General features: G+C 46.6%; 1 protein-coding gene across 1 annotated transcript in view; it reads left to right on the top strand.

Annotated features, from left to right (window-relative positions):
* Positions 1-1,372: 1,372 nt before the first annotated feature.
* LOC144153687 (protein 5NUC-like) overlaps positions 1,373-21,670 on the top strand; it is an 81,405-nt gene continuing 61,107 nt past the window's right edge. Inside the window, exons 1-2 of the mRNA XM_077685359.1 lie at positions 1,373-1,751; positions 1,859-2,164. Of these exons, the coding sequence (XP_077541485.1) occupies positions 1,943-2,164 (222 nt within the window). The 5' untranslated portion in view covers positions 1,373-1,751; positions 1,859-1,942. The remainder of the gene's footprint in view (positions 1,752-1,858; positions 2,165-21,670) is intronic.

Consider the following 21,670-nt stretch of genomic DNA (forward strand, 5'->3'; position numbering starts at 1 on the left):
CGCTTGCCGGTTTAAGCTGCAGCAACATTATCGGCGGGATTTGGTTTTCACTGGTGCGAGTAGAAGTGGAACTCCTTTCTCATTCTCACAGCTTGATCCCTCTGTTCTGAGAGCGCATGGTTGTCAGCTGGTTTCAGGACGTGTCCTCAATTCCCAAGCAGCGCGCACCTTGATTTTGTTCGCAAGTTGTGAGTAACAGGGAGACGACTTTATTCAGTTTAGACCTACAGGGGGATTCAGCATCTCTTTAGTCGTGCATACCTAGCTACTGACATCGCGTACGCACCTGTAAGTGCAGTTGCGCTAGCGTGTGTGAGAACCTCGTTCTGATTTTAAAACGTTCTTCTCCGGGTGGTCGTTTGGGCACGTCAAAAATGTCACAGGGATGCCATTGGGGAGGAAGACCTTTTAGCATTACAAGTAGCAGCAATTCTTTTTACGAGTTACCTTTGCGTCATTGTTACATACCATTGCTGTATTGAAGGTTTAATTATCGGGCTGAATAAAAACGCCCTAAAATAAATTATATACAATTTGTGGAGCACAAATTGTATTTGGGGTACTTTGTATTCGGAGTATTTGGAGTAGTTTTTGAAGTACAAATTTGGAGTATTTTCTGTTTACCTCGACTTCAAACTGACATCTAAGTGCACTTCGCAGATTGCAAGTATAGATATGGTGTAAAAACTCCATTCTCATGCGTTAAACATATGCTAGCCAAAAAGGCCGAAGTTAAAATATTAAGAGAACACAGGACTGCACATCAGCCATCACACGCACAAGGAACTCTCAAAGCGAACTGCAGAAAATGCCCAAGTCCATCGTGGCTGTACGCAACGCACACGTGTTGGCGGCGGCGAAAGGTAAAACGGAAACGGGAACATTTGAATCTTGCCGCGTTTTTTTTGTATCGGACGAATGCTTAGCACACCCTCCAGCTGTTTATTAATGAGTGAGATGCAATTCATTCACGACGACATAGAATAGCCCATCACACCTGTCAATGTATCTTTGTTGTAGCCCTTTCACTCTCCCCACATGCTATGTGTAAATGTTTGTACTCTGTGTCAATCATTCCACGGTTTGCGCTCGTATCGCATACGTCACCTGTTTTGCGGCTTTTGTTATGACTCAGCACAGACAAATGTGGACCGTTGTAGCTTCAGCGGATTTTAACGGCGTTCGCACCGGACGCAGTCCTGCCGAGATACCCCTGGTATTACTATTCGAATTGCGCAGGCTACTCTCGTGCGCCTCATTCGAGCACAATTTTTGCGCCGCACTCTCAACGAACAGCCTCGTAAAACACTTAACACCCAAGCGCTATCGCGTCCCCCCTTATACACACAGAGACACGCGCATGGTGTAATCACCGTCGCCCCGTAATGCCCTGCGCCCCGCTCTCTACAGGTCGACAAGCGATCGCGGCGGTCAGTGGCAGGGCCGACAGAGCCAAGCAATCAAGCTCCGGACACTAGCTACGCCCTCCTCTGGTCTCCTTCACTCTCCCGTCTGCGGGCGACGCTGTAACGGCTCGCCGGGTCTAGCGAGGTAGCGACGCAAGCGAGCCGCTCGCCTTCGACAGGATATTACCCGCGCCGAAGCATCCGACGACAGCGAGGGCCGAGTTTCTCCGCTCGCACTCACCACCCCGACGTGGGAAGCGCGTGCATTGGGACTGCTCTTCAGTCGCGCCTGTTCTCTCCGACACGTCCACTGCCGCAAGGTGATAGGCTGCCGGCCGGTGAAGGGTAACGAGTGATTCTTTTTTTATATTACCGTCGCTCGCGCGAAAGTATTGCCTCGCCGGCGCCAGCCGGCCGCAGGTGTGATCGTGCCGGCCGCGTTTCTCTCGCAGCGACCCGCCAGCTGACCGCGTGCCGAAACCTGCCGGTTTCTTCGTTCCCGGTTGGTTCTACGCCTGCGTCCGGCCTCCCCTGACATGACCGACATCGGCTCGTCGCTGCTGCTGCCGCTGGCGGCGGTGGCGGTGCTGCTGTCGTGGACACCGCAGGCGGCGCGCGGCGACTTCACCGCCACCGTGTTGCATACCAACGACGTGCACGGCCGCTTCGAGCAGATCACCAAGAGCGGCACTCGATGCACCGACAAGGCAGCCAGCGCCAACGAGTGCGTCGGGGGCATTGCGAGGCAGAAGGCACTGGTTAGCCACTTTTCCCCACCTCTCTTCTGCGTCGCCCACTGGTACCTTCAGCGGGGAAATCTAAGAAAGGGTTTGTGAAAATTATAATATGTATCAAGAAAGAAAAATGGCGAAATTGATTGCATTTCTGCATTTCTAAGCCATTCGAATCAGTAATTGCTTTTTCCACCAATACTAATGAAACCAACAGGCTTGATCTAAAACTCGGGTTAAACGTGGGCGCTGGGTTCACTATGTTCGCGACGTATTGTTGCTTGAATATGGTTACACGGAGAACATTTATCGACATAATTATACGTGGTAGCGCAGTAGTGAACTTTTCGTTGCCAATATGATGCAAAGAAGTACGTCACAGCGGTGAACGTGAAATTCCCGCGCTTTTTGGCGTACAGTTTGTTGTAGCGCACCACGGTGTACAGTCGCGCTCACTATGACCTACACCGCTCATTAGTATTAAGAAGATTATATCGTCAAAACAATGACTATGGGCATATACGTTATGATAAGGCTTGATTCATTAGGACGTTGTTATCCTAATGCGCACTTGGTTTTTAACCCCTAGTGCCAGACAAAGGTAATATAAAGCTGTGAATACTAATGAGCGGTGTAGGTCATAGTGAGCGCGACTGTATACGTGCGGTCATTTCTCGCGACTTGCTTTGAAAAAAAAAAAAAGAACGTAGATCATTGCACTAATCTGAGGCGCAAACGTTCTTACTCATCGTCCAACTAGAGTCAGAGTAATCTTGAAGCAGGAGGGAGATGCTGCGTTTGGGTATTTAACATTAGTGTAGAACATATAATCCAACGTAGGCAACAAAAAGCAAGTAGAAAATTGCTTAAGCATATAGTTACTTTCCATAGCCAATAGGGGGCTCTCACGGTCAACATTACACGCGCGCTCAACATTATACCATGGCGGAAGGTCAAGGTCGCTGGCCCTGTGATTTGTATCAGCCAGGGACCTGTTTCTGCTTCGGAACACCCCCGAAATTTATGCATGCAGAAAAATGGCTAAGATATTGTTGGGGCGTCTGGCTCAGACTCTCTCTTTTTATTTATTGTTTTCCCGGTGGCGTATAGCACCCCCCGAAATATATTTCCGGCGACGCCACTTCTACGCATGCATATCGATGCGTATTTTTAGATGTCCGCACTTTCGTCATCGACGAAATCAGTAACACGGCTCAAAGATGCTCGTTACGGTAGAACGAAGTCACGCACAGATTAGCAAGGTGAATACTCATAGTGAAGGGGGCGTGGCTGTGTCTTATAAAGGATTTCCATCAGCTCTTCGCGTGTATGCCGCGGTCGTCCCCCTATTTCCAACCAATGCGCGATGGGTGGGAACATGCGTTGGTCCTCACCCATAATCGCTACTTGTGTAAGTCATGCGTGCTCAAGTCCTCATGAATAAATTCCGCAAAAGTTCATTTATGAGTATATAATAAAAAATAATAAATCTTAGCATAAATTTTCGCTATTTCCGTCTTTTTTGCCTCAATTAGTTCTTTTCTTCATAGGGGCGCACCTTGGAAACGTGCGTCGTTCCAAACGTTTTTTAACCTAGTTTTTATCCTTCAAGCACCAGGCGATTTGTGGGCCTAGACGCAGGATGTTTGTCCGACATATGTAGTTAACTAATGTTTTCGTATTACTATGCCTGACATTTGCACGCGAACAGTTGACAAGAACTTGTCGTTTTATGCAAATAAAGTAAAAAAAGAGGAGAAATCACGAGCCGTTCCACTTTGTGCAGGAGGATGGCCAGAGAAGATGCTTTGCAAATGACACAAAGCTGATTCAGAATTTTGAACAAAGGTACGAACTTGTTTACTGTGAACTACCTAATTATTACAAGTAAATTGAACTAGGCGTAATCATTTGTCTTAGCGGCAATTCAACATACAATTTTTGTTCGGAAACGTTCGCTAAAACAAGAATTGCAGCCTTGTAATCCTTCTCCCAATTGCGTACACAGGATTCCGTTTCGGAAAGGGGGGGGGGGGGGTAGAACCCGGGAAACAAATGTTAGAAAGTAAAAAGAAAGACAACGCAAAAATAACAAAAGTCAATAAAACAACTTTGGCCTTCATGGGGGGCACACTACAGGCGGCTGTGCAATAAATTATTTTTATTCTTATCGACATCGCAGCACGGCTGACCGTGTTGAGAGCAGATGTACGATTTTCGCAAGTTCGTGGGGTTGTCACTTGCGAACGAACAATAGTTATCAGTTGTCTTCATTGGGTAATATGCCCAAGCAGAGCCCGTGCTGTCACTCCTCCCAGGGGGGCATGGCCCCCTCGGAGCCCCGTTGAGTACGCCAGTGCCTATTCCTCCCCCAAATGGCCCCCCAAATGTCCATGTATGGACGGCAGACGGGGACTCGGTAGCGTTTACAGCTTCTCTGGGATCAAACTATGACGTCAATGAAACTGGTGGTAATGGTATAGTAATCTCAGCGGCCAATTTCCATGCAACTGTTTCTTGGGAAAGTTTTGGTAAAAGAAGAGTACAGCCTTTTCTCTTGAGAATTCGCAATAATCTTGGCCTTCCGGCAAGGCTTTCTGCTCGCGCACATAAAAAAAAAGCATGGAACCCTAGCCACGTAAAGGTTAGATCAATTTAAAGAAAACTAATTTTTACCAGGAAACATGCAATATCGCTGGCGTAGGTATCGGCGAGTTACTTCTCCTTTTAAGGACAGCATCCAATAACGTAGGGGTGTTTCCTTTTTCTTGTATTTGGTTATTCAAAATGCGGAAGCCTTTATAGATGGGTAAATAAAGATTTTTTTTTTTCTGCCTCTCCCAAAACACCACGAAATTCAGAGAAATTACGTGGTGTTTTTCGTCCCGATCATTCCGTCCTTATCGTACGTCGTTAGCAGAGGGGGTGCTCTTCCGTGCCTCTCACCGCGGTTCCCATTCAATTAACTGTTTTGCAAATTGTTGTCGAGATATCGTTTTTTCTTACAGGGCTTGTGGAGCTATTCATTTCTTTTTGCTCCAACTACTGAAATCTGGCGACATCCGTTCGGCCTCGAATTACCGAAATATTGCCTTAGTAGTAAGTCACGAAAAATCTTTGAGCACTCCATTCGCATAAACCTTCTAAAAATTAAAACCCTTTTGCACTCTACCAGCATGGCTTCAGTAAATCAAATTAATTTTCTTGTGATACACAACGTGTATCTTTTACGCATGCTACGTTGGCGGGTGTTAGATATTCCGTTACCTATTGCAGCCGTCGCCTCAAACTCTTCTAAAGCATTTAATCTTGTATCTCACCAATTAGTTTCCCTAAAGCCGAGTGGACGGTATAGAAGTGTAACAGTGCGTGACGCATCGAAAAATTTCAGAGCGCAGCTTTTTAAGGTCCAGTTCTGCGACGCCAACGGCGTTGGCGTAAGCGGACGAACATTTATTTACCGAACGATTTACGATTTATTTACGGGCGAACGATTCACAGGCGCAGGGGAGGATTGAAGATGGCAACCGTACAGAGGGGAGGGGAGTTAATGAACATGCCTCAATAAAACATGTTGTGGGGCTGGGTTCATGAATATAAATGAAGGTTTAGCGCAGGGACGACACATACGGAGACCGGGAGGAACTTGCGCTATACTCGCAAGGGATTTATTGAGGCGAAAGACTTACATGTCTCACAAAGCACTGAAGGTGAACGCGGAAAGTGACCGTGGTCGTCGTCGTCGGCGTCAACGCGAATGGTGCCAAAAGTCAGTCACTTGACCTTAGCGGCGAGAACCAGGGTTACTCAATATACACCAGGCACCGTGCACAGTCGCCGACCGATTTTTCCGACTTCGAGGGTGCTACAAATAGTCCGAATAAAAGAGTAGTCTGAACAATCCGCGAGTCGCAAAAACGAACTTTAATTCGTTTAAATAGGACTGAAGAAGTCGAAAATGGTTCCTTGCCTCAAATCCCTTGACGTATGACCCGTTTTCGGCTTTCGAGATTGCTTCCGCCACAGACCACACGCAAAAGTATGGCCCCCGAGGTCACTGTTTATTACCCCGGCGATCCCCATCCAACCCCCATCGAATCCGAAGCTAGCCAGGTGGCTTATGTTTCAAAATGATGTCGTCCTGGGGCGGTATTCTCCGAGTTTTGTCCCTTTTGCGTCCCTTACAAAAGTGTCCCTTTTTCGCCCCTTTCAAAAGTGTCCCTTTTTGGCGAGCCCTGATTGGCTAAAAGCAAACAACCGGAAGTGACGTAACGCAAGCGCAACAAACCAACTGCCAACGCCCACTGCTTAACCGGAAGTACGTCACAACGAAAGGGACTCAAAAGAGACGTTTTCAAAAGGGACAGTTACGAGAATACCGCCCCTGGAGTCGCACCGTGGCTCGGTGACGCGAAATTTTGTCCGGAAAATCGAACTTCTGGCTTCATTTTGCCCGAAATATGCGTTGTTCGTGTGGACAACTGGTGGTTCCTCAGGAAAGTCCGGAATATCCAGCAAGTCCTAATTTTTGCAGTCCGAAAAAACGGTCGGCTACTGTACCAGAAGCCGATCCATGGTTGCCCCCTCCCTGTGCAGGTGCAAATAGGGGCAGGCACGGCGTAAGTTGGCCTGACATCTTTCGGCAGGTAGTTTAGTTTAAGGAGGGCTCAAGTGCTTGCGGCTGCTACCGTAAGTCATAAAAGGAAAAACCGTGAAAACAGAATAATGCATTGCCAAATTAATATTTCCGAATTTAATTAATATTTCCGAATTTAGAAAGGAAGTTTTATTTCATTAAATTTTGTTTTTGAGACAATGTTTAGCAAACTAGCTTTTGTCACCTAGGTGCCGTGTTCTCAGCGCCATCGAAGAAGGGGGCTCGCGCCGCCCGGATGCTGAATTGGAGTTTCCCAACTGGGCGAAAACTGTGCCGGGGGGGAGGGGGGCTGTTGTGCCGCCATCGGCCGTCTGTCGCATAACGTAGAACACCAAAGAACGCCGACGTCGATATAGTCCATCCCGACACTGCAGCCGCGCTTTCCCGTCCCTTCCCGGCCGTCCTCAGGAGAGCTGCTTTGGACGGGACAAAGTTCCTCTGCGCATTCTAAGGGCTTGATGACTCTGCAGTATGGCTTTCGCGGACAATTCTTCTTAGGGTGTCACAGGGTACAGGTCAGCAGTTTGTTTTCGAGAACGAGAGGGATACACACACTCACAAAAATCACAGGCATCTTTCACAGGGACACAACAGAAAAAAAAAACTTATCTAAGGGCACATATTATTTATTTATTTATTTATTTATTTATTTCAATATCTCGAATGCCCAGAGAGTGTATAAGAAAGGAATGGCGTGACAAACAATTGTAAATACAGAACATGCAGTTGCAAAACAGGAAAGTTTGTTTGAAAGAAAGCTTCTGCAACTTCACGCGCCGTAGCATCCGGTGTCTTTTCACTGTCTTTGTTTTATTTTTTAGCTCCAGCGGTCAGTACAGTCTTCGCAATGAAACGGTAGATGTGACCGTGTCACGTTTTTTGTCGAAGGGGGTGTTCACGCGTTGGTTGATGTAAATCTTACTAAACGTCAAACGTGTGTAAACCGTACCAATAAAATACTTTACAAGTACCTGGCATGCTTGTAGTTACATATGTTGCGCAGTTTCTTTTCTGTCGCCGTTAGTGAGAAAAGCGGAGCATGTTTTAAAAGGGGTGAAAACACAACCGGCGCATTGTACCGCTCGAAGCAACATTTTTAAGGTTGTGGGCATTCCTGCGCGAGCAGGGCATGACCTTAGGGACGCGTTATTTTTCTGCTTTGGCGAAAAAGCTTTGGTTTTTAAAAACTGTTAAATTTCTTGAACTACTTAAAGCGGAATATATTTTTCTGTGTCCGTGTATATCTCTGCCTGTCCGTCCGTCGATTCAGCCTTGCGGCTGAAATCTAAAGGAGTACTTCCACGAAAGGTTTATATACACACCTTTTCCAACCAACTAAATCTGAAACACAATTCATTCTTGTCAATATTGTTCAGCAAGAAGACAATATTAAGCATATTTGAAGCGAAGTATCCATACAAAAGTGAAATTTACTGTTCTTTTAGCTAAATATACATGGCTGCTTGATTTTTGCAATAGGAAATAAAAAAAAACACGTGTTGAAAACAATTTGCTGACCCAAAATACAGAGAGGGCTAGTGGCTACATTACAAGAACTTCCACGGCAACAAAAGGTTCCAGTAGATGGCGTCAGCAGTGTAGCGCGGGAAAATTCAATTGACTTCAGCAAACCTCCACCGTACTTATCGTGGGACGAGCGAGACATGAGTAAAAGGGCATGAAAGGTTGTCAGGGAAGAGATGCTACCGTCCTTCGTCGACATTTGCAGTGAAGTTATCAGATGCGTGGCCAATTTTTCTAAGCAGGGGCTGAGCCACAGTGATGAGAATCGAACGGGGAAACTTTTAAAGCCTGGACATCTGATGGTCAAGACTATTTCCATGGCGTGATCCCGCGACTTATCTGAACGCACCTGCGGCGACAGCGTGTTTCACGGTCTTAGAATACGCGGAACCATACTGCAACAGTCCCTCAGACGTTCGAGTTGAATGCTTCAAGGTAATGTGGTCGTCTTAGAGAAGGAGGCTAATGTCTAAAAAAACTAGGTTGTTCTGTAAGTGGTCGCTCATGAGTAAACGCTGCACCGTTGCAACCGCAATCGGAAATGCTTTAAAATTCCACCCCCCTGCTGGGGTAAATTACTTGGCCTTTATTTTTTTAAAAGGGTCACAGGAAATCGTCAATATACGTATTGATCTTATACCCTTGGTACAGTTTAGTGAGTTACTTAAGTCCCAATCTGCACTTGCCAAAAACATTTTTAAATGTACTGATGCTACACAGGAATCAAACGAAATAGCCCCCCATTTCTTTGGATAGAAAGCTTATCTTCAAACGAGATGTGCGCTACGCCTGAGGGAAATCGAAGAAGCGCGATAAAAGTATGTTCTGAGATTGCACCTGCATTTTGAAAGGTTATTTCGCCTGTCGCGGAATGCCCACCTCGTTGCTTGCGCCACCAGAGATTGCAGCAGCAAGACTCCCCATCGAGCCCCTTTAATGGCGGTGACCGAGAACAAACGTACAATGATGATGATAGCGGCGCGGTATGTTCCAGGAGCCTTATCTTCTTCCTATGCAATTCGCAACATCGTCATTGTCTTCAATGCGGACAACAACAGTGCCCCAGTACAATTCGTTTCGCACCTGGCAGATTTATTTATTTTATTTATTTGCAGGGTACTGCCAGCTTCATTAAGAAGCCCTAGGCAGGAGCGGACAAACATAATCGATACAAAAACAGAAAAAAAGGAGTAGATTAAACATAGATGGCATAAACAACAATCTTTTTCGCGACAGTATCGACCGATGCGGGAAATTCGAAGATGAACCTTGCGACAAAACAAGCCAGTAAGAAAGTCGGGTTTGTACCACGTGGCAGGCAGTTTCAGTTCGTTCTTGCCGAATCCCCAACATTTACATGGGCCTCCTGGAGGGAGTATGAGGTTGAGGACTTGCGAGGCAGATCACTTTGCTAAGTTGTCTACTTGGGCCAATGAGCGGATGTGCAATTTGCGGCCAATTCAATTGGGCGCAGACGCACGTCCAAGTGACGTCCATGCTGACGTTATTCTGGAACAATGGCCAATTTCGATTCGGGTTCCTCTTTGAAGCTCCGGCGATATACTTCCCCAAATTCTCCATTCCAGCTTCGGAATGGGTTGAGAACTGGATGAGAACTCTTGGAAACCAGCCAGACCATATTCTCCTTATTAAAGAGAAGCTTTGCATTCCGGAGTGATGGCGACCGTCAGTGATGTCCCGTATTGGGGAGAAATATATCCATTTCGGGGTTCAGATATTATCTATTTTCAGCATTTCTCTTGCAGACTTCTAAAGAAGTCTCTGAAAATTTTCCTGCATTGTTTTTTTTTTTTTTTTTGCAGCTGATAGATCTTCGCGTGGATTTCTGTTCGGTTTTGGGCGTTAGCGAGCGTCACCTCTGTATACTTTACGTAACCTTCCGGACGTACACGCCGCTCAGAGAAGCTAAGTTTCGGCGTGAACTAAATTCCACTACATCCCCCGCTCAGATGCATTTGACTATGTATTTCACGCGTTGTTTCAAACAGCATGCTTACTTTTCATGCTAAAAATCCGAGTTAAAACTGCCCGTATAAAAAAGAACAGGACATTGTTAGGTAATGCAGGTAATTTTAGCTCGGCGCCGGGACTGCTGGCGCCACTCCTCGTTGACAGCTCGTCGACTAAGGAGCACCCGAAATACTTTTTGTATATTGCGGAGGAATACATGCGAACAGGCTTCAGACCATCAGCCGCTGCCGATTCACGCTTTACTAGCCTTTTATTATGGAGTATTCTTTCGTATATGCTACGAACAGGGTTGAAAGCGGTCTTAGATTCTGTGGCTTGCACGAACACGACTGTGTATATTTGAACATAAATCCAATGAAGTTTTAAGCGAATGTTTTAAAATAAAACAAAGTAATGAAAGGTGCGAAGTCCCGTTTGCTCACACTGTTTTCCCTTTTACTACACGACTCCCAAAATTCTCTGTATCTATTAAAGCAGTGCTTATCAATTGGGGGTCCGCGGCCTGGGGGTCACGGATTCGCGAAGCCGCCTTCAAAACGTTTCCCCTAGCCATTCTTTTCTCGATTTTGCCAGCACTTGCTTGCAAACATGCGCTTCAATGCGCTTCAAGTTTCTCTGCGTAGCACATATTTTAACATGTGCTTTTTGCACAACACGCCAGCTATGAGAAGGAAAAAAATGCCCACAAAAGACAGCGTATAGGCGTTTAGAAGACTTATAGATTCAAGTACAAATTATTTGACATTATGGCACCGGTCAACAGATGCTCCATCGTGACGTCCCCCATCAATTTCGCAAGCCCAAAAAGGGTCCCCGGAGCAGTAATGGCTGAGAACCACTGTAATAAATTGCAGTCGAAAACTCCCCGAATAAGAGAAAATTGTCAGCATGGAACATCACTGGCGACCGTCCCATCTTCAAAACGCACTGCAGGAAAGCCAACCTGTACACAGTGGGTTTCGCAGAACGATGAGAGAGAGCTCTAGAGACAGCTCTTTATTAAATGAAAGCAGAGAGGTTTGCCGGCATGTTCCCGCCTACATGCTACTCTGCGGGGATGGGGAGAATGGGAGTAAAGACCCTAAACGAAGTAGGGCAGAAGAGAGGGGGAAAAGGAGAGGTTAAAAGAAAAAGTGAACATTAAGCGTTGCGTGGTGACGTAAAAGTTCACACGATCTCACAGGTGAATTTCTAGAAGATTGTCTCTGCGGCGTCGATTTCGTGTAAATAGTCAAATAAGGCAACCAACGCTTTTCTCTGAGATGATGGAGAGGGCCAGGGTCCAAGGAGACCTTTTAAAGATGTAGATCCGTAGTTGAGGCACTCAATCTTTTGTGCGAGGTGATTTCTTCCCTAGATGTATGACGGACACACCAGAAGGACGTGCTCTACTCTTTCCGGCAAGCCACAACTACCATAATGGGGACTCGCAATTAGACCGAGGCGATGGCGGTAAGAGTTCGTGAGTGCTGCGTTGAGACGCAACCGGTGCTACAGAGCTTACGTGGAATCCGCTCTGCTAGCGTCATTCTGAGTCCAGAGTCTATGTGGTGCAGGAAAGGGTGCCGAAGGATGAGCAAAGACACATCAAAAAGCGTCTAAAAAAATTGGCTGCGTATCTGCTCCTTCCGTTGCAAATGTGGACAAAAGACGATAGTCTTTATCGACTTTTGCCCTTCACTTTCCCGCTACCCTCTCATGTTGTTCCTCTCGCGTCGCGCTCCTCGCACGGTAAAGACACCAAAGGTTTGCCGAAATCATTTTAAATTTACCGCGTTCCACTGCTCCAGGCCGGGTGTCTCGATGCCAACGCTGCCGTACGGCGGACACGCGCGTGAATCCAGGCGTCCCACTTCAACGTTGATAGAACCACATTGCCCTACTCCACGTGCATTCCAAGCAGAACGTGGAACCTATCTAGTGGAACCTTTCGTAACTGTTGTTGCCGGTTGATTTCTTAAAATGGCGCCAAAAGCTATAGTGGCGCGGGCGACAGCAGGTGACGGCGGAGTGAATTCTTTTTCTGCAGGTGATGAAGTATTTAATTTCGCAAAAATCAAGCATGTATGATTTTTTTTTATAAATGAACACTGCAAATGTCGCTTCTGTATTAATTTGTTGTCTCATATTTGCGTAATGTCTTGTTCTTCTTCAAAAATCTTGACAAGTATGAACATTACACCGGATCTAGACGGGTGGATTTAGCTGTGACTATTTAAGACTATTGCCCAGGCCTTGATTTACTTTGGCCGGGTGGCTGAATCGAGTCACAGACAGACAGACGGACAGACAGACAGACAGACATACAGACAGACCAAAATTTCTCGGTTCAAGAAGCCCAAGAAAGACTATCGTATTTAAAAAATCCTTCCTGTAGTCGAAATCGTGTTATGTAGCCGGCGTCTATCCCATTGCGCCATTCCTACGCGGCCGAAGCAGTTTGGATTCTCGATTTTATCTTACATGCAGGTTTCATGAGAGGAAGCCTCGCGTTTTAATCATATTTCTTGTTGTATGAAATTACTAATTAGCTTTGAATTTCTTCTGTTAACTTTGTTAATCCACGCACGAACGAAAATTGAATGTGGGTTGAGTGATGCTAGAGGCCTGAAAAGCTAAACACGGTTGCCTTCGCGGACACTAAAAGCGACGCAAGGTATACGCTTAATATCATAAGAACTCGTTTCTGGACGAGCTTGATTTGCAGACGACAAATTTTGGCCATGATAAATTCGAATTACATTCATAGAAGTTAGTGGGGTAACGCATCCGCCTTCACCTGCCTTCGCAATCCTCGAGTAACACCTGCGCCATTCTTACAGCTGAACGTCAGTTTCTGACCGAGTGGCTGGCCAGCGGCCATGCCGCAAAACCTTGGATGTAACCTTCGTATATAAACAAGAAACCCAGTTTATTTTAAATTCAAGTTCGGTGTAATCCCTACACTTTCCACGTATCACGAAGCTGCACACATCCCGATTTTTGGAATGGCCGGGATGCTGTATTCAATTCATCGGTTACTTATCGCGAAAAAAACACTTCTTGGCATTAGCAGCGCGACAAGAAACATCACAACGCACAAGCAGAGGTGTCCGGAATGTGCTAGGGGCACTCACATGTATTAACGCGATTAGAGGAAGCTTCACCAGCGCCTCAAGACACTGGAAAGCTCGCATGAGGTGGTAAAATAAGGCCGTGAAAGACGCTCGCATGTTTTGTTCCAGGGCCTTGCAGCGCGCGGCTATCTTATCTTGCGCTGTCTCCTTGATCCTTCTGGAGTCAGGAAGCCTGGCTTTTCTTCCGTCACCTGCGTAGGTTGTTCTGGTTTGATGGACATTGTGCGAGGCTTGATTGGATTCTGCTGAAAAAAGCACCGCTCTGAGCTGCACGTTGGCTACACACCTCGGAAATCGATCGGCCAACTTTTCACCGCGCCGTTTACTAAGGCATAGCTTTTGTACGGCTAAAGTTCCGCGTATTTCTGATTGATTGTACAGGGTTTAACGCGCCGACGCTTAACAGGCGATAAAACGCGCTGTAGCGAATGGTTCCGGATTAATTTTGACCACCCGGGAATCCCTAACGTGCGCCGAACTCTCGAACACACGGGCGTTTTTGCTTTTCGCCTCCATCAGAAAAACAGCCGCCGCGGCTTGCAATCGAACCCGCGTCCTTGTGCTCAGCAGCACAACGCCACAGCCACAAAGCCACCGAGGCGGGTTTCCGCGTGTTTTTCTTGCGCGCCTTATCGTGAATGGTCTGCAGATAACTGCTGTAACTCTTGTTTTGTTGAACCTTTCCTCACAACAATGACATGCCATTTGGCCGCTAAGACGATTCCATCGTTACTCGGACTTTTATTTACTTGCCATAATTGCTTGTTCCAGAGTGAAGTTGTGCATGGACCGCTGGAGAAGCGCACCGATTGGGTTGACTCGGTTGGGGGCTGGGCAGGTGGCTCGTCGGTAGTAGCAAAGGCGTACGCTTGCCAGCGGTTTCCGGCAATGTGCGTTTCCTACCATAGTAATATCCGATCAATTTTCTGATTCTGAGGCATCGACATCGCCTGAGTGTTCGGCGAGCGTTTCGAACGGGTCTGAAAAAACGCAGTGTCTAAACTGCCGTCCGACAACATTCGAGTATTTAATTTAAAGGGGCCCTAAACAGGGTTCCAACGTTTGCGATTTTACGTGCGCAATCGCTGGAGTACTATACAAGGAACGTCCTCCAATGGTTTAAAAGTGTTGAGTATTAACCTAGTTATGGTTCATGAAAAGTGAGCGCGACCACGGGCGGCGCTGCGAAGTGCGCCTCCGTGACGTCGGCTTAGGGACTCTCGCATTTGTCGTCTGCTTCACTCGGGCTCGCTCTCCCTGTTGTTTCTTTGCGCTCGGTTGACATCTGATGCTTGTTCGCACCAGATTTTGCGGGTGCGAAACTTGTTATCATAATAAAACACTTTAAATCGCATACACCAGCTGAAGAAGTTACTTAAAGTATAGTTTTTGATACCGCTCCGGAAAAAAACATGGCCAGCGCCGCCCTAGTTTTTGCGAAGCCGGCCCAGTGCGGAGCGCGAAGAGTCGGAGTAAGCGTCAGCCTCAGTGTTCAGCAATCTTGAGAACAAAGGGAGCCGCCAGCTGCTAATAACCGACAACCGCGAAAATGCAAGACCCAAAACAAATTCCAGGACTTCGGGGCTGTCGGATTTGGCAGAAAGCATTACGATTCCCGGTAATCATACGTGAGGAAAAACAGTTTTTACAACCTCGCCGAACGATCGAAAGCATTATATCACATTACTGTACGTTGTAATAGCTTGAAAGTATGCCGACATGCACACTCGGCCGCTAAAACTGCATGTTGAGTTTTAAATAACCCACTGTACGTATAGGCGCGTGCTGGTTTTATGCCAGGCTTCTAACCAGTATGGAGGTTTATTGAGCAAAACGAGTCACGTCTACGGTAAAAATACAGTAATGCTGTGTTTGTTCAGACCTGGAGGGATATTTAGGTACATTTCCCTCAGCCATATCTTCCAAATATTCAGATATGCGTTATAGAAAACTGCACTCAAGAAGAGGAGAAGTAAGAGGAGGAGGAGAAAACATTTAACAGTAAAATCGAGCTGATTAGTGGGCGGTGCCCTCAGTCCAGGACAAGAGAGTAAGAGTAATTTTCTTCAATTCATAGAACGCCAACCCGAGTAGACTAGGATTTCTTCTTTACGCCTGGAAGGGGTGGCAACCAATAAAGAGCTGTTTGGAAACATTCATGGGTTCGATTCTTGTAATCTATGCACGTATACTATTTATTGCGTTCGTTAACTAGTATATCGCACCTTCAACACCGTAATCATGTCATTATTGTTATGATAACAATGGTTATGGTAGAAATTCGGAGCACAAAAGCCCCTTTCGCGTACACTACACAACGTACGTTGCCTGGAGCGCGATCGCGGTGGCGTAGCACGAACCTTGTCGTTCTATTTGCACGTGAATAAACAACGTACGCTGCGAATATGAATCTTCTTGCACGCAGCCTTAACGAAAGCGAATTTTCGAAGAAGGGAATGTATGCCATACAGCCTGAAGAAAATATCCACACGATCTTTGTGATCCTCCCAAACATCCCAAAACCTACTAATTAGACGTTTTGTGACGGTGCGGAAAAATAATGCGTTGGACACAGTAAAAAAAAAACATCAACCTGATACAAGTCAACAATTCAAGAAATAGAAGACAGCCGCTTAAATTCCTGCTTTATTTCCTGTAGGGGCCCTCTGCTGGGCACGTAGCCTTAGACTGTCCAGTCTTCATAAGAGCATCCCAAAAATACTGTATGGAAGCCTACGCATTTTGAATACTTATACAGGAGCTCTGAGCGCTGCACCTCGCATATAAGCTAGAAATTACAAGTTGCACACGATCTTCTGACCGATGCTCTTAAGAAAGTTGTTCTCTCTCTCCTCGTGTGTTGCAAACTTGTGGGGCATACAGCTTGAAATTATTCATTTTTGTCATAAGCTAGTAAAAATACCTGAATTACTAGGAATACGCATTTTAATGCACTAAAGCACCAAAGCGGGTGATTTCTAGCACAGGCGCCTCAGCCCCTCACAAGCGGAGTGTAGCAGACGACAGGAGAGCGAGTCCCTTAGCCGACGTCAGGGCCAGGGGGCGCCACTCAAACATCTCACCGCCAATAAGGCGTGAAGCCTTATTTAAGGACACTGAAGTGATATGTAAACATTGCGGGATTACTTGCGCAAATTGTAGTCCGGAGTCCACAGGCCATGTTTCGACCACCCTGGGCGCGTTTACGTGATTTTATTTAGTAGAAAAATTAATTAGAAAATGCTGTCCTCCTCTCTTTACGCTCGCCCATTTTCTGCGGCGTTTTCGTGTGACGGCAGGAGGGGATAAGCTGGCAATTGGCCGCGCTACTGCACGGCTCCCCGGCCTTCAGACAGAGTCAGTCGGCCCAGCGTTTCGTCCGCCGGCCGCCGACGGGTCGTCGCAATTCGTTCGCTCAGTTGAAACGAAGCCAGGACACGTTTGTGAATGGTAGAATTTGCCTTTCTTTACTTGTTAGTTTGTACACTGTATCTAGCTCCAAGTCAAGGTCGCTTCACACAAGCGCTGCACAAGCGCACATGCGACGCTTCGCTGACTGGTATGCCAGTAGGAAAATATAAGGCCTCTTGAAGGCGGGAGAAGAGTCAGCGAAGTCAATATAGGTACTAAGGAAATAAAATCAACTGATATTTTTACCGTACAGCGTAAAACTAGGGTGCGGGAAGCACTTTTTTGCGCTGGGTGAACAAGCACAGCGGTCAGCAGCACGACTACACATCTGCGAACGCTTTTCCGTCTACGAAATGCAATTGCTAGACGTGAGCTATTGTGGAAACTCGGGCGACGCTTACTGCATGAGCGCAATACAACAAATAGTCACCTAAGCTGCTTGAAATGTCAAAACTAAAGAAAAGTGTAAACTGGTTGTACAATATATACCCTATATTAACTAGGCCTTCGCGTCCCGCTTCGTGGCCGAGTTGTCTGGGTTGCTAGGTGTGCCACCGCAAGTATTTTGCAAGTCACGAGTTCGAATCCCCGCGGGTACGTGCTTTTTTTTTTTGTAAGTTAACTTTTTCGTTTTCCGCCGATGTTTTCTATATTGAGTTCACCTTTTTTTGGGCCGCAACGTTCATGGCTCCACGAACTAGTTCACAAAACGCGCGCAGGCTGGCACTGGCGCGCTAGCGAGTTCTCGTTGGCGTGCTGTTGCCATAAGCACCGACTGCTTGCAGGCAGTGGGCACAGGCCAGAATGAACAGACCCTTGGCCTGGTGCGAACACGCTTTTTACGACACAGGCATGAGGGAGGCAAGCTCCAAATATGGGGGGAAAGCGCATGACATTTGGGCGTCTGCAGGTACGCGGAGGTCGTTCATGCACTGCGTAGGTTTCGGCTAGCGAATGCTACGATTCCAATCCGTCCTAGGAGGCTTATCTTTATGCATTTTTACAGCTGACAACATGGCAGAAGCGCGGTACGATGATTACTGAGTTATTGAGAATGCCAATCCAACAACGCCAACGGTTGTGTTTTACAGAACCGAAACCGAAACCGAAACTTGTTTGGTTGCTCACCTTGGGCATCGTCCAATCACGGTGCCCGCTCCTCCTAACGTCACAGCTTTAGTTTGTGCGGCCGCCGCAAACCGCGCATGGTAGTTTTTCTTCTTTCGCGCTTTGTAAAATAATTACCGATTTGTCAACCGAATAAACGATGAAAAGTGTGCTAATTTGAGCCAGTCTACGCAGTGCAAGCAAAAACGGGAGCTTGACAAATTCACTTCAGTGTCCCTTTAAGACGTGGGGCCCTCTCATCGCGCCTTCAAAGCACTGTGGAAGCTGTGACGTAACCGACCAGGCGCAAGACCACCCAGAGAAACAGGGCAAGGTTCGACATGCGCGCAGCCATTGGCACCGCTCGGTGGCAGGTCACGCTTTTTGTTTTTTTAGCAGCCGTCGCGCAGGCTCCTCCTACAACTGCCTAGCGGGGCCGTACGAACTGCCCGGTGCCTATGCCCCTCGCGTCGGCCGTGATCGCGTCGGCACGTCAGTTTTAGAATAGGGGAAACGAGCGTTTAGAGGCCAGATAGGGGGATCCCATCCAACATGCTCGCTCACCACAGTAATTGAAGATTTACACCGACGACTAGCGACACGCCAGCGTTTCCGCATGCGGCGCTGTCGCGGTGAACAGGTCCCTCCGAGGCCCAGACGCTTGAAAAAGGCTTAGCATCGCTGCAGTTATACAGACACCGCTTTACGAAGCCGAGCCGACGACGATCACCAGCGCAATCTTTCACTGCACTATCACCCCCTCTCACGCATTTATACGCTGATTTTCAGTAACATTGGGCGGTGACAGCGGGCAGGCGGTGATTAGAGGGAGGTGGTCACCGGGCGGTGACAAGTTTTAGCTGCTACGGTGTATGCCGTATCGTGCATGCACCGCGGAGTGGGCTCCTTGTCGACCGGGCAGGCAGATGCTTGCCGCTGTCGCGCGTGTAGCGGCGTTTCCGCCTGCAGAGACTCACCGTGTTTTCAGCGTTATTCATACCTTGTAAACTACGCGCTATATCTACAAACTCAGCTAAGCTCGTGTAGCGGATAGTGACGATCGATATCCTTTACCACCAAGATACACCGTGCCGCCGGTGCCGGGGCGCCGCTTGCCGGGACCGCACCCCCGCTTCCATCAGAGCCGGCTGAGCATTAAAAGGGGTCCACCAATAGCGGCGCTGTACTGTTCAGCGCTGCGCGCTGCGTCAGAGCCAAAATTGAACGTCGGAGCGCGGAAGTATGGCAGCGAGGAAGCGGTATAGGTAAACAAGGAAAGAAAGAAACGATCTTTTTTGTGCGTTTGCGTGGCCCCTGCTTTACACAGCTGTAATATTTAGAATAAGTTGTCGTGAAGAGGGGCTCTAGTGATTGTGCGATTGAAATGGCCACCTTCAGAAGCTTATTCAGGGCCCCTTTAAAATTGTGCTATCACGGCAGTCTGCGCCTCCCGTTGTGGTGTCGAGATTGTGACTCAGCTTTTTTATGTCTTCTAGTGCGGCTGTTGATTTATTTGTTTTATTTTAGGGGCGAAGCACCGTAGGGTTGTTCAATTTGTTCAGTTATGTCCAAATTGGTTTCAAACGCCAGATTTTCTCCTGTTAAGCTTACTTCTTAGCATGCTGCGGCGTGTGACACGAAAACAACCTACGGCAAGTCTGTCTCTCATTAAATTTTTTTTTTTTTGTGGGGACAAGTAGCTTTCTTTTATTTACCATAAATTTGTGCACAGTTGCTGAGCTAAAAGCTGCAATAGCAGCTTGACTAGGCCCAGCAAACCGTTACAAGGCAATAACAACCGACATCAAAGCTCTAGGTGGTTTCGTAACATAGCAGAACATGATACACATACATCCAATATGCGGAATTTGCAAACAACAAAACCGTAAATCTGATTAAGCCGTCTTTCAATTCAATGGCAGGTTACATACATTGGTAGGCAGGATTTGCTTTCAGATGTAAATTATACAAAATCAATCCCAAACAGCAGAACATTACAGACAAGGAATAAAAACCAAGCAGCACAAACATTTACAATTTGCAGGGAGCAAAAAACGAGAACAAAGTCTGCAACTTTCATGATAATTACAAATTTGTCTACAAGGTCACAAAATATTTTCGCAATTCCCGATAATTAAAGTTTGCCGTGTGCTTATAGCTCATATCCGATTCAACGCTCAAACGCTCAAATTGCTCAAATCCGATTCAACGCAAGAGAAAGCGCCCCCGCCTCAGCAAGCGCGCGATTGCTCCTTCCACCAGCGCTTCTCCGGCCCCAAGTTAGCGCGCGGCGTGAGGCAAGCGAGAGACTTGCAACACATATACACGGCATGCTTCGCTTCTCTTCAACTTTCACGTATCACACTAAACTTTTTTACACCCTTTTTGGCCGAAGAGGGTGTAAAAACCTTGTCCCATGGCTAACACCTTTAAAAGGTGTTCTCGCCAAAAAAGGGTGTACGGACGAAAAAAGGGTGTAAGAACAAAAAAAAGGTGTTGAGGATGCTCAACACCCTTAAAGGGTGGTGAGGACGCTCAACACCCTAAATAAAGGGTGTTGAGCATCCTCACACCGTTTTTTAAAGGTGATGGCATGCGCAGTACCATGGTGTTGCGCATGTCATCACCATAGCCTTGGAGGCTTGCGACCTATCACCATGGTGTCCTAATGCAATTGATGGGGAGAGGTGTATGTCTGGAGGCTCTGTAAGTAAATGAAATGCAACAATTTATGACTAATGGCACAATTTTAAGTTATATATACAGTGATCCCTCGTGGCATCAAACTCGGATATCTTGAAATATCGGTTCACTTGACATGACACACAAAAAAAACGTAGTAGTCTGAACAAAAAAAGAAGAAATAATAGAACTTCCCAATTTCATGTACGTGACGATCACAACATTGGTGCACTAGAGGGACCACTGAAAACCGTTATCAGTGTGCTCACTACACATTAGCATTCAAGTGATACAACTAGACAGAACTGGACCCCCACTACAATTGCAATCATGTTTTCCGGTGGTAGCTTCCAAAAACAATATCCCATGTGATGTGCACCCGTAGAGAACTTGTATTGGTATTTGTCGTCACAACTTTTTTAAAAGGCAGACAACCACATTTATAAGTTCTATTGACCATAAATTGCACAATTTCTTTTGTGTCAAAAATCTTGAGACTCAAGCCGAATGAAACCACGTTTTCCGAACAAACTTTTACAATCGACAGTAAATGTTGCAACACAAAAAAAGAAACAAGAATGTTTGCAAAATTCTGTGCATGAATCCTGAGACTAAAACTAATTCACAACCATAAACTATGATTGAAGTGTCTATTGATAAACATTTTGGCAACTTCTCTTAAAACTTTACAGCCAAGCACATACCAAATATTAAGATACAAGCAATTATGAACTTCCTTCCCTCCGAATGCAATGAGGTGGACACAGCAGTCTGAACTATAAAGAACATTTATCTTTGACCCATCCTATAGCCGGTATTCATTGAAAAGTTTAGCTGTCAATTTCTTCGTTTGGCAACACTGAAATAGCCACGAACATGGCTGATCGCACGGCTCGTGCCACTGCGGCCGCACGCCGAAGAAAAATATAACACCGACGTGCGTCGCCTGCTCCGTTTCAACCGATTCTCAACAATGGTGTCATCAAAGTTGTTATTAAAAGCACTCGCGTTGGAGTCAAGGCATTACTTTGCGTTCGGCGGGCT

This window comes from Haemaphysalis longicornis, unplaced genomic scaffold (assembly GCF_048455015.1).
Source record: "Haemaphysalis longicornis isolate Haplotype H1 unplaced genomic scaffold, Haemaphysalis longicornis Haplotype H1 scaffold_9, whole genome shotgun sequence".
Lineage (NCBI taxonomy): Eukaryota > Metazoa > Arthropoda > Arachnida > Ixodida > Ixodidae > Haemaphysalis > Haemaphysalis longicornis.